The following is a 13,574-nucleotide window of genomic DNA, read 5'->3' on the forward strand; positions in this document are numbered from 1 at the left end:
TGGGCAGGCTTCTTCAAATGTAGTACACCATAAATGTCGGGGTCGTTTCGAAAAATACCCAGAGGTGCCTCATAGAGATTGAAGATAATAGAGGAGAGTATGGAAGATGTGACTGAGATTTGACAACCCATATCTATGGAAGGTTCATATAAGACCTTTCCAAGTGCTTCTGGGAATAAGCCCTCATTGTGAGATAGATTGATGATGCTGAGTAGTGCATTGATCACAGGGTCAGAGAACGGTTTGATAAAGTATTCCTGGACAAAACCATGCATGTGAGTGCTGTGTTTGAGTGAAGCAAGTGTTTCTGAGAGATACTTGGAGGACAGGTGTGTGAAGTTGGTCCATAGGGGGAGTGTGGGATGGATGGGAAGTGGACCTTTGATGAACTTGGAGTTGTCCAAAAGAGCTCTGATTTAGTTAATTGTGGTTTTGAAGAAGGTATTAATGCTGTCACATTTCCTTGTGAAGCCAGCACCTAAGGGTTTGATGTGGGTTTGGTGCAGTTCTTGAGTATTTCAAATAAGGGTTTTCTCCCATTAAAATCTGCCTCCATTATGAAGGTTTAGTAAAATATCTGTATTCACCTTAGATAGTATGTGTCTGCAAAGGGCACCCAGGGGTTTGAGGGATATGATATGATGTGGTATTTATAACGCGCCTGTACACACGTGTTTCTACACGCAACAAGACAAGGAGGGGGAAACAAAGGGAAAACAAAATAATGATCTTACTAGGTCTTGAGTCATACAGATCGCACAAGTTCGGGGAAGGGGAAGGGGGAAGTGCAGTTAACTCACAAGTGCAGCCAGCGGGTGGCTCATAAGTGCAGAGAGAAGGGACTGTAGGGTTGCAGATTCAGACCCTTAAATGTTGGGGAGCCCCGACACCATTGCCAGGGCAACTGAACATGCAGGAGCCTGGGCTTGAGTTCAGAGGGTGACCAGTGCATGGAGCAGTCAGGTGCATCAGCAGGGGAGAGTAAGAGAGAAAGCAGAAAGGAAAAGGAAGGTCTTGACTTGCATCCGGAACTGGAGGTGGTTCTGCTCAAGATTCCGAGAGGCTGTTCCAGAGTAAGGTCCCAGCAGAGGAGATAGATCTGCCCCAATTCTCTTCTTGGAGAAGTGTCTGACCCTCATAGAGTTGGAGGTGGATGAGCAAAGAGCTCAAGAAGGAAGATGTTTTGGAAGCAAAATTTGGAGGTAGAGCTGTCCCAGGCCCCAGAAAGCCTTGTTGATTATGCAGAGGGTCATGAAGTTGATCCTTGCCGCCATGTAGAGCCATTGAAGAGATTTCAGAGCTGGAGAGATATGATCCCTGGTCTTGAGGCCAAGGACACGTCTCGCAGTCCTGTTCTAGATAAGTTGTAAAGGTCGAAGCATAGAGGCAGAAAGATTTAGAAAGAGGCTGTTGCAGTAGTCCAGTCTTGAGAGGACCAGAGTTATGGAGTCAGTGAGCATCTGGTGGAAAGTGAGAAAAGGAAGAATACCTCTGAGGAGCTGCATCTGATAGTTTGACTTCTTAGAGACGTCAGAGATGTTAGGAGAGAAGGAGAGGGTGGAGTCGAGGAGGACACCAAGGTTCTTAGCTCCACAGGAAGGAGCAGGAAGAGGGCCCAGAGTGGGCAGCCAGAGAGAGAGAGAAGAACGGAGGGTGTGGGTCTTCCAATGAGGAAGATCTCAGTGTTACTGGCATTAAGGCAGAGATCATTTGCGGCACACCCTTCCCAAATTGCAGACAGACAGACTGGTATGAGAGAAGAAGAAGAGCTCACTGAGGGGAGCTTGAAAGAGAGCTGAGTGTCATGTGCATAACATTCAACATTGGAACAGAAAGTAGCAATGTGGTGGCAAGAGGTGCCAGGTACTGGTTGAAGAGCCAGGGAGAGAGGGGAACACCATAAATGGATAGAGAGAGAGATAGAAGAGAGGAAAGACCTCAGTTCAATCTGAGAGGGTCAGTCGGTGGGAAAGGAGGTCAACAAGGCCAGGCCCTGATCAGTAATACCAAAGTTATTGTGCAGGCGATTGAGCATGGTGGCATGGTTGATCATGTCAAAAGCAGAGGATAGATTGAGGAGAATGAGGACAGAAGGGAGATTAGAGTCAAGATTGGAGAGAAAGTCTTCATGTGTGTTCAGGAGAGCATTTCCCTGCTTCTGGCAACTCTGAAGCCAGACTGGTGGTCATGGAGGCAACCAACAGATTCAGTATGAAGAATAAGTTGGGAGATGGCCAGCTTTTCCAAAGGGTTGCCCAGGAAAGGAGTGTTGGGGACTGGGCGATAGTTAGCCAGAGAGGAAGAATCAGCCAAGGGCTTCTTTAGAAGGGGGTGCATAAGAGAGTGCTTAAGAGGGAGGGGAAAGGTCCAGTGGCGGTTATGGAGGTGAGAGCAACCATGGATTAGTGTTAATCAGCAGGTAGTATAAGCTTTTGCAGACATTCACAGGGGATGTTGCTAGCGTTCTTCTTGGTAGTAGCTATCTGGAGATGCCTTGAATGCTTGGCTGTGTGAACTCTGGATGAGACAGGTACGGTCTCTGGTGGTAGGAAACACATCTACCTGGTATCTACCTGATATAGGAGGGGCATGATATATTGCCCTGGGCTCGATCAGGGTCGAACATGCACGAGCAGGTGAGGTCCTTGTCTTTGATGGGACATGGTTGAGGATGCCTGAGATGAGGACACCTAAGGAGGACTGGTGTAATAGGTGTTGGACAGTGAAGCTGAGTGGCAGTGCCTGGTCACAGGACAATCAGCCTCTTCAATACTTTCCACCTGCAGTTAGCCTGGAAAGGTTGTAAACTGGTGGTGGAGATGGGTTTGGTTCCTTTTGTAGTTGCTGTAAAAGTGGGACACTGCTACTGTGCGGGGCAGGTGAGTGGCTGTGCCTGGTCATATGATTAGCAGCCTACTCAGTGTTGTCTTCCTGGCAATAGGCTGGAGTCCTTATGTAGCAGGTTGGAAACTGGGGGTGCACCATGCAGAATAGTGCTCTCCCAGACCTCAGGTTTGCATTATTCAGTAATCAGTTTCTCCTAGACCTCTGTTTTCTCTTCACTTCTTAGGTCTCATTAAAAAAAAAATTGTATTTCTCAACAATAATTTGTTCATTTTTCTAGTAAAAAGGAGCCTCTCTGCATGGGTTAATTATGGTATTTGTCACACCTAATTTGTTACGCAGCTTTACAGGAACTGTGTGACATCCATACCATCTTGGATTCTCATCTGCAGCAGCTCATCAGTCTGCAGCATCCCTTGGCTTTCAAGGTTTGGAGAGTGGACTGCTGCAGTGACATGGGTGAACTGCATTATTTGCTATCACTCGCTTTCTTGGCTGTTCTCACCAAATAAAATCTGAGACGATTATTAGTTGAGTCTGCGGGTCTGCAAAATTATCTGGAACACTTCTCAATATTCCTCCGTTCCATTACCCAAACCTTTTGAGAAGCACCTTTAAGAGGATCTGGAACACTTCTCGGCACTCCTCCGTTCCATCACCCAAACCTTTTGAGAGGTACCTGCAAAAGAATCTGCAAAACTTCTTGACATTCCTCTGTTTCATCACCCAAACCTTTTGAGAAGGACCTGCAAAAGGATCTGAAACACTTCTCGGCACTCCTCCGTTCCATCACCCAAACCTTTTGTGAGGTACCTGCAAAAGAATCTGGAACACCTTTTGACATTCCTCCATTCCATCACCCAACCCTTTCTAGAAAGACCTGCAAAAGATTCTGGAACACTTCTCGACAATCCTCTGTTCCATCACCCAAACCTTTTGAGAAGGACCTGCAAAAGGATCTGGAACACTTCTCGATATTCCTCTGTTCCATCAACGTTTTGGGAAGGAACTCCAGGGGTCTACAAGTTATACTCCCATCTGTTGGTTATTTAAATATCATGGGTCTTGGTGGGGGTGGCAATTCTGTGGTACCCTGCTCCATCCACCCGCTGGGAGACATGCGTAGAGACCGGACCGGCCCAGTACCTTGTGGTTCCCCCACATATCTATAAGAATTTAGAGTTCTGTCAACTCACCACACATAGCAGTGTCTGGTCTGTGACCTGTGAGTTTGTCTCAATAGTGAAAACAAAAAAGACATCTTATGATTAAAGCCACACAAAGTATGAATTTGAAAAACAGAGGCCAAGTACAAATGTGTATGGACCTCATTACACGTTGTGCGGTAAAAGTCGGCATTTACCGGCATGGCGCTATTAACGTGTCCGCCTAGGCAAGAGGGCGCTAATAGCGTACCATTACGAGTACGCGGACACGAGCATAGCGCCATGCCGGTAATGACCCTACCGCCATGCCGCTAAAGACCCCAAAAAGTCCCTTACCGGCTTCGACGAAAGTGCTGATAGCACCTCCGCCCTCACTCTACTTGCAAATAGCGGAACCCGAAATAGCGTCATCGCACAGGAACGGGAAAGAGCACAGCGGCCATCTTTAAAAACACAATCTATTCCCATCCTCTGCATCCAGGACCTCTTTCCACAAGACTCCAACACAAAATCATCCCGGATAGCCCGAAGATGCCAAAGGCTGTCAAGAAAGGCACTGATTGGCAGCAAAAAGAAAAATTCAGCGACAAGGAGCTGATCATGCTTACGGAGACACTTGAGGCAAATGCCAATGTAGTATTTGCCAATGACATGCGGCGGGAGACCCTCATCAAGAAAAAGGCGTCTGGGCAGAGGTGGCCCACAAAGTCAGTGCTTTGGGCACCACCACCCGCACTGTCAAGGACTGCCGAAAGTGGTGGGACGACCTACGGGTCCGTGTACGAAACATTCTGGCTGTGAATCGCAAGCTAGCAATGGCCACAGGAGGTGGCGCTGATTCCCCTATAAAACTCTGGGAGTGGGAGGAGACCTGAGCCACCACAATTGGCGTGGAATCGATCGAGGGTGTCGGAGACATGGAGCATGGTGCGCCCACTTCATCAGATGGAGGTGAGTGTATACATCAAACAATGCACTGTGAAGGGTGAGGGGCCCCCCAAATATGAGTCCATAATCAGGCCATGGATCCAGCCACAAACATACATGCACGCATCACCACATACACGTGCAACACAGACCCATTCATGCATGACCCACCCAAAATCCCCATTACCGGATTCCAAAATAAAGAGGCCCTAATGCATAGAGCGTCATGACGTAAGCATTCTGCATAAGGCACGTAGAACCATAAACAATGATATTCCCTATTTTTGTCCCCTACAGGATCACAGACAGACACCAATGAACCGGGCACTGTGACACCTGCTCCCCCAGCAAAGAAAAAGCCCAGGTTACATGAGACAGGGGACACCGCCACCAACACAAGGGGCACCGGGAGGAGTGAGCAGCAGCAGAGGGGCAAAGGCAGCAAGAGCACCAGTTCTACACAGCCTGAGGCCACGGCTGCTGCAATTGTTGCACCCACGGCAGTGTACCCCATTACATTGTAAACCAGCATGGAGGGCCCGCACTCTGCTGCCACCAGTTCCACTGGTGAGGCAATTGACATTCAGAATCAAAGGCAGACCCCCAGCCCACCACAGTCCATTGAGCCAAGCCCAAGGCCATCATCACAATCAGGTAGCCATGGAGAATCAGGCAACAACACCGTGGAAGGATGATGGAGCCCTCGGGTGTCCTCACCTGATGCCAGAGGCATGGACTAGGGCGCAGCAGCCACCCCAAGAGATGGACGCAGTCAACATGACCTGGCAACCATCAGACAGAGGCAGGTTGAAATCACTGCGCTGGTTGGCCAGCATGTGGCAGAGGCAGCCCGTCTGAGGGATGACCTTAGGTCGTATGCAAGCCAGACAAGAGAGGGCATGGAGGCCTGCACAAACAGGATTTGTGAGTAAATGGCCCAACTTAGGCAGGTCCTCACACGTATTGCGGACGCGATGGGGCGACAATACCCCACCACCACAGGATCAACCGGGCACCTCCTCCTCTGCGAGTTCCCGTCAAACAAGCCCCCGGTGCCGCTCTTTGCGCACCATGAGGCTCACGACATCCCAACCACCCAATGGCGGAGGAGGCCATGAGAATTAGGGCCAGCAAGAACTAGCTTGCACATGTGGAGCAGGACACCTACACACTATAAGCCTCACATGGGGGTGTTGTGGGGGGAGGGGGAACGGGTGTTTTTGGGAGTGTTGTGGGGGGAGGGGGGAAAGGGTGTTTTTGGGAGTGTTGTGGGGGGGTATTTTTGGGAGTGTTGTGGGGGGAGGGGGAAAGGGTGTTTTTGGGAGTGTTGTGGGGGGAGGGGGGAAAGGGTGTTTTTGGGAGTGTTGTGGGGGAGGGGGAAAGGGTGTTTTTGGGAGTTTTGTGGGGGGAGGGGGGAAAGGGTGTTTTTGGGAGTGTTGTGGGGGGAGGGGGGAAAGGGTGTTTGCACAGTTGGGGTCATGCACTTTTTGTTCACATTTTGATCACAATACCCTGTTGAAAAGTTGAAACACAGGCTTGGTCTTCATCATTGTGTATGTGTACTTTATTGGGGACAGGGTCCTTTGTGGGCCTCACCACATACATCAGGGAAACAATACCCATCTCCATCCATAATAGTTTACCCTTGTATCTCATAATATTTGATACATCAGATGCTGACGCACATCGTGTCCCTCCTGGCCATCGCCTCTTGCATGTCCTGGCGGACCATTTCACCGATCCTCATCCCCATCAACATCATCCTCATCTGGTGGTTGAATGTCAATGTCAGGTGGCATAGGCACATTCTGTCTGATGCACACTTTGTACTACATTACACATGCCATGGTTATCTTTGGCACTTTGTCATGCCCGTACAGGAGAGCCTCACCCGGCCCGCTTAGGGACCAGAGCTCTGTCTTCGAAAGGCCAAATGCCTGCTCTATCACGACGCGGGTACGGGTATGTGGACGATTGTAATCCTCTTTGTGCCAGTTCTGTGGGTTCTGTACAGGGGTTAGGAGCCACCTCTTCGGGGGATAGCAGGCGTCGCCTGTATGGGGTGAAGAATGGGTACCTGTTACCGTTCACCTCTGGTGCGGCCTGTACATGTCACACAAATCGACTTTGCATTGTGATTAAAAATCACGACTACCAGCATGCATGCAGACGATCTGTGTGACTGCAATGTGCAAAGGTGAGCTTGACCCTGCAAGTGGACATGCCCGAATCATGCCTCCGACAGCAAATAACATGTCCTGGGTGAGGCCAGGTCTTAGGTGTCCCTGGGCCCAGGCAAATTTGGTACCACAATGCTAGTGTACTGACATTCCGACGTCGATGTTGCCATGCTGTGTGGCATCACTTCAGTGGTGCTATAGGTGTGTGGTTCAATGCTATGGCTAGCGGTGTTACCTTTGCATGCATTCAAGGGCACATTGCAGTCTGGATGTTGTGCTGCGCTGATTCTATATTACCATCTTGACGCCATGTTGCTAATTTGTGTGGTATGTGGTGTGGCATGATGTGCAATGTGGATGGATGTGCAATATTCGGAAACCTGGATTGTACTCTAAGTTGTGCAGCTCATAATTGCATGTGGGTTCTCCTCAAGGACATTGCGGCCTTCCCTGATGGACATTGGCCTACATCTGTATGTCCATTTGTCCTACAGACGACAGTCAACACCCAGTTGGAGTATGTATCTCTCCCCCCCAATAACACTGCCATGTAGTTGCCCTGCTACTCACCAAGTAGCCAGGAACGTTGTCCGGCTTGTCGCTCCATGTAGCGTGGCATGTTTGAGTTATGCAGGACCAACGAATCATGGGTTGATCTGGGAAATCGGGCACAACAATGTGTGATTATCTTGTTAGCGTCAGATACCATTTGGACATTGATGGAGTGGAATTGTTTTCTGTTTTGGTAGACTACTTCAAAGTGATGTGGGACCACCAATTCCACATGGGTACAGTCGATGGCCCTGATGCAACTTGGGATGCCTGCCAGTGAATAGAAGCCAACTTTGGTGTTTGCGATCTCCTGGGCAGTCCGTGGCAGGAATATGTGTTCACGTACATGCTTCAGGAGGGCATCGAGTACCTGGTTCAGCGTGCGTGAGAATACTGGTTGTGAGCTGCCATGCATCTGCCCCACTGTATGCTGGTAGGTGCCTGTGGCCAGGAAGTGGAGCACAGTCACCACCTTTAGTAGAGGGGGGAATGGCAGTTCTGATGTCTATGAGGCTGACAATGTCGTCATGTATCATGTACACGAGGCTGGTGATGGTATCCCGGTACACACGGTACAGGGTGTGTATCTGCTCAGGGGTTATGTTAAATGGACTGGCTCAGATCCTGGGGATTGGTGGCTGCCTCTGTGGTATGACTAGGTGCCCTGGTGGTGCTTGCTGCGCCTGTCTTGCCCTCCTCCTCCTTCTCCTTCCGCGTCTCCTTTGTGCTGCCTGTTGTTGTTGCTGCTGCACTGCAATCATGTCCTCCAGCCCATGTAATGCTGCTAGTATTGGAACCATCTTGGTGTGGCAAGGGGTGTGGTGTGCTCCTTTTGTGCTGCCACAGTCTCCATTGCCTCCACCTGTGCTGATTGTGTCCACCTGTGGCAGGTGGGAACACTGCTAGGTTCTAATAACGGGTGGTTCGCGATGCTGGTATTTGCGCCATGCCGGTAAGGGGTTTTGGGGGCTTTTCAATGCCACTATTAGCATGTCCGCTTGGCTTGTGATGCTGTGCTATTAGCAGCATGGCATTATTTACGGGATCGAGGGTCGCGCGCCCGCGGACTAGCTGCCATTAGTGGCACCGTACTTAGCGGTGCCGCAAATAGCGGTGAGCTGGGTCGTAATTGGCATGGGGATTTAATGATACCGTTATTCCCTTACCGGTAACGTTAAATCCCTACCGCACAACGTGTAATGAGGCCCTATGTATGAATGCCTTGGGTTGTATATAGACACTAGGGGTGTAATGGTATGACAGTATACCGTTATAGATACCGTGAACAGCTTAATTGAACTATAATAACCGTCATGTTGTTTATACCGGTATAGCATTTTAGGGCCTGCAGTTATTAAGTGAGCTTTTCAATCTGATTTGGAAAGGCTGCAGTAAGCAAGTGATGTGCTTTTGGGATCTTGCACTGTGGGATATGGCGTTTGGCAGACAAGAGCATAGGGAAAGTGAGGCCACATTAGTAAATGCAGCTTTGATGCTGCAGCTTTGATGCTGTGACCGCTCTCTCTGATCAGTAGAGTCAGGTTAAAGATCAGCCGATTTGTAGTTTTCCCACCAAATTGTAAGATGGGGAACTACACATCCCAGAATTCAAAGTGGGGAATGAACTGGATGCCCTTCTGATGCATGTCCACAAAAAAACGTTAGCTCTGTAAACTGTATGAGCACTGGGCCTATCAATGTTTTGTGCTAGTATATAAACTGCCTCCCCCCAACTGTCCTCCGTGTAGATTTACACATTGGCACTAGAGTTGTTGCTTCATTTGATCCTTCACCTGCCTTCTGCATATTGCACTCGACTCAAACAGGCAGATTCTACATTCAATTTGAAGTATCCAGAGCAATGGGGGTGAGATATTTCTCAGGTCTATCCTTGTTTTTGTGACACCACCCATGAAAGCATTCCTCCGTCTCAACTAAAATGACAAGGGTATTAATGTGCTCAGACCTGGGGGAAATGGCAATGATGGGGCTGTGGTGATGTGGTGGTCTAGGCCATAGTTGTGTCGATATGTATTTTAACTTTGTCATTTTCAAAATGTTTTTGTGCCACTATCTTTAAGAAGGTAAATGAACATGTATTGCAGGAATCAATAAACAAATCCACAGTACCAACTGAACGCTGTCCTGTTAGGGTTACATGGTCAGTGGTGACTCCAACATCAGACCATTATAATACACCAGGCAGATGGTAAACAAGCTATAGTCATTTGTTCAATATGCAACCTTTCGGTGAGTGTGTGTTGGCTATGACATTTTGACAAAAGGAACAACGACATGGGCTTTCAGATCTCACAGTGCCTTTTCTCCCTTTAATGGGATAAAGCATTATCAAAACAAACTTTTATGACTGATCGCAGTGAGGGGTCATGATGCCCATGCCATGTGGTTCCAAAATAATACAGGTCGAGGCCGATTTTCAAAGCAATAACCTGTGACTGAGTAGCAAGCTCATTGCTCAAAATGTGGATTTTAACACTTCCACTAGTCACTCTTTCATTAAAGGCGATCAACGAGTGAGTGCCATGAAAGAACAAATCTGCAGACGCCTTAGATTCCTGGGGGATCAGCTAGAAATGTGCAGAGACAAGTTTCAAAATGCTGACAATTTATGACCTTTAAGAAAACATTTGTTCAGATTAGTTAACTCCACCTGTTATACCGCGATAACCATTATATACTGTAATTTGGCAGGAAGGTTATCATACCGCCATAAAAACAATACCGTGACACGCCTAATAGACACATTTGTGTTCCATGTCTTTCAGCCATTGTTTTGATTGGTTGTAGTGCTGAAAAGGTGCTATTCTGGATTACATGCCACCTTTTGTACTGCCACTGTGCACTGTGGAGGTTGTGACACTGCAAATTGCGGTTTCTGGCTCCAGGTATTGCATAAAACACACAGCAGCCTTCTGGTAATGTAGTGTTTTTATCTCAACTATGATAGATGCCGGTAGTAATTCAGAGCAATTCTTTTGAATTTCCATTCCTGAGCTGCCAACATGTTTCACTCTCTGCTGGCGGCAGAGAGCAATCCCGAGAAAGGGTACTCAAATGCCGCTAATGGCAGTCTGCCGAAAAGACAACCCTCATCAATGAAAAGATAATAATACAAATGCCTCCAAGATAAAGAAACATTAAAATGTTACCTTAAGGATATCTCCTTCATGCAGATGGAAATTCCTGGCTCTGAGTAGAATGCCCTTCCCTGCCTCTGCCTCAATGATGTAGATGCATTCATGGTTATTTTCATAGTTTGATGGATAGTTTGGTGACAACAGTGTCCCCTCATTTCCTGTCACAGTGTCACCGCATTCAGCTGTAAGACATAAGGGCATTTCAAGTCATTGATCTAAGAAGCGCTGTGGGTGATTACCGCTAACACACAAGAGTAGGAAGTACAAAATAGCAGACAATTATTTGTACTGAAAGTTACAAAAAATTAAAAAAACGAATTATTTTCAATAACAATGAATGACTGGGTAGCATACATTTACAATTAAAATAATTAGAATATTATCATAATCCACGTTCTATAAAATACTGATGCGCTTTAGAATACACTTAACATATAGAAAGGAAAACATGGAAAGCACTCATTACTATACATACCCTTTTTGTTGTACCTCTCCCAAATAACTGAATACAAGAAAAGAGGAGCTTGTAGATTGTTGGACACTGATGCAATAAGAACACTAGCCATGTACTCATCCGATGTTTGCGTCCTCCAGAAAGCGTAATCTCAGGTTATCGAAAGTGTACCTTTGACAGTTGCTAGGGTGTAATGTTGCCACAGATCCTCCCATTAGCACTGGGCAAGACATTAAGTGAAACTGACACCAAATTAGACTACATGACACTTCTGTCAATTGTTGAACTATGTGACAATGCTGATTGTATGTGTGTAGCATGCACACTGTACGGCACATGAATCACTCTAACTTCATGTGCGCTGTAGTGGGTGTAATATGGATTCTGAGCCATCATTATTTCTAGGTCACCATTTCCATAGTTTTCAGGCCCTTCAATATTCTGACCGGGGTTGGAGGTACACTCAATGCATAGGACCATCTACTACGAGTGTTTTTCTTCTGACCTGAACCGAGATAGAATAGAAGGTTTATATGGATAAGGCAATACAATAGAGGAATGCCTATTTCGCCTGGTAGTGGATTGGAAAAAAGGATGTCCTTCTAAAAAAAGCATTGGCAAAAGCCAATAGTTTTGGCGTTTGTGGTTTATTGAATTTTACATTTATGGTGATGAATTATTTAAGGCAGTAAATACGTGGGTATTACCCGGTAATTAATGTAAAAACAAATGTCAGCAAGTTAACATTTGAATACGCATCATATGATTAGTAATATACATTGTAAAAAGACTTGAATTCACATCTGCGTACAAAGTTTGTACTATGTGTATTCTATTGGCTTTGCCAATGCTCAATTTAATGAATTGCGTATTATGCTGTACTGGTGCGGGCATCTTCTGTTTCAATCAAGCAAGTAGTTTTGCTCTTGACCAAGCCTACAGCCATGACGCCTACAACCCTGTAGCAACGCGTTGTATGAAACTCCCCTCTCTCGCTCCTTGCCTCTTGGGTGCAAACATTTGAAGTCACACGAAGCCATTGGTTTGTACTAAATAACTCATGGCGAATTAGAAAAGGTGTGCTGTCAATAGCAACCGTATTACTTGCTGACACTTGTTTCTTCTTCCTTTGTGAGTCTGAGGCCTGCACATGCCTTCCACTGAATAGCATTCCATAACAAGATGGGGGAATAATGCTACCATTGTACTCTTTATCTGAACATAATTCTAAACAGGCATTTGTGAAAAGGTACTTCAAAGTGCACCCATTCCAAAATGTTTTCAATAACAGGCTCTTATCCGCTTGTTGATGAAAACCCAAATTGCACTTGAGTGCCAGCCACTGTGTGTTGTTTTTTTTTTTTTGGTTGGCGTTAGAGGAAATTATGGCAGGTGTGTGTTTGCTTAAGGATGGGGGGCTGGTAAGTGACTAAAAACTGTCCAAACATTGTACTCTTTTAGCTAATATATTTCTCAACAGACGTAGGCATTTTTAAAAGCACACATCATAATAAGTACTTTTACTGTCATCTTATAGAAGTAATGTTGAAGGGAAATATGAGGGCGAGGAGTGGAAAGGAAGAGTTGGCAAATGGGTCAATTTGAAATATCCAAAGTGGCAACAGTTTGATTCACGGAATGGAGCCGGGAAACTAAAAGCCACCATTCAGCTAGCCCGAACTTTCAGCTCACAAACGAAGGAGGCACGACAGTGATGACGAAGGAGACATCACGGGAGGGACGAACCCAAGCGGCAAGGCCCGCAGCCAGAGGTGGGGCAAATCAAAGGTGCATGCTTGCACAGTCCAGAGGGCTAGTGGCTCGCCAGGTGCACCTCTCTGGAGCCTCGGTTTTAGCCGTCTCCTGGATTGTAATCTTGTACATAGAACCTGTATTTACTGCACATGTATGTACCCTGAGTGGTAACTATGACTGTATATATGTTCTTCACCCATATATCATATACCTGTATTGATCATATTCTGTTCTCTGTACCTTACCTCTGTATTATGTCATATCATGTACTATTTAATTATTGTCTTTAATTCACGATAAGCTCCCAGATGCCTTTGGGCCAGGCGCGCTATACAAAGAAAGAAATACAAATACAATACAAATACATGCAACATGTGTTGCATCTTTAATTCGGGAACCCTTTTAGTTTAGTCAGCAGCGTCCTCGCACAGCACCTTTCACCTCAGGCCTTCCAACCTCCCCACCTTCTTTCATTTGGATATGCAGGACACAACAGCAGCACCTGAATAAAGGCCTGTCAATTACCTAGTTAACAAGC

At 46.7% G+C, this 13,574-nt stretch overlaps 1 protein-coding gene across 2 annotated transcripts in view; it reads right to left on the reverse strand.

The window, feature by feature from the left end:
• Positions 1-13,574, reverse strand: part of CSMD1 (CUB and Sushi multiple domains 1) — a 5,442,057-nt gene that overhangs the window by 2,049,835 nt on the left and 3,378,648 nt on the right. For both annotated transcript variants that reach the window (XM_069606098.1, XM_069606099.1), the window contains exon 22: positions 10,840-11,009. In XM_069606098.1, coding sequence (XP_069462199.1) covers positions 10,840-11,009 — 170 coding nt within the window. The remainder of the gene's footprint in view (positions 1-10,839; positions 11,010-13,574) is intronic.

This window comes from Ambystoma mexicanum, chromosome 4p, assembly GCF_040938575.1.
Source record: "Ambystoma mexicanum isolate Mex_15411 chromosome 4p, UKY_AmexF1_1, whole genome shotgun sequence".
Taxonomy (NCBI): Eukaryota; Metazoa; Chordata; class Amphibia; order Caudata; family Ambystomatidae; genus Ambystoma; species Ambystoma mexicanum.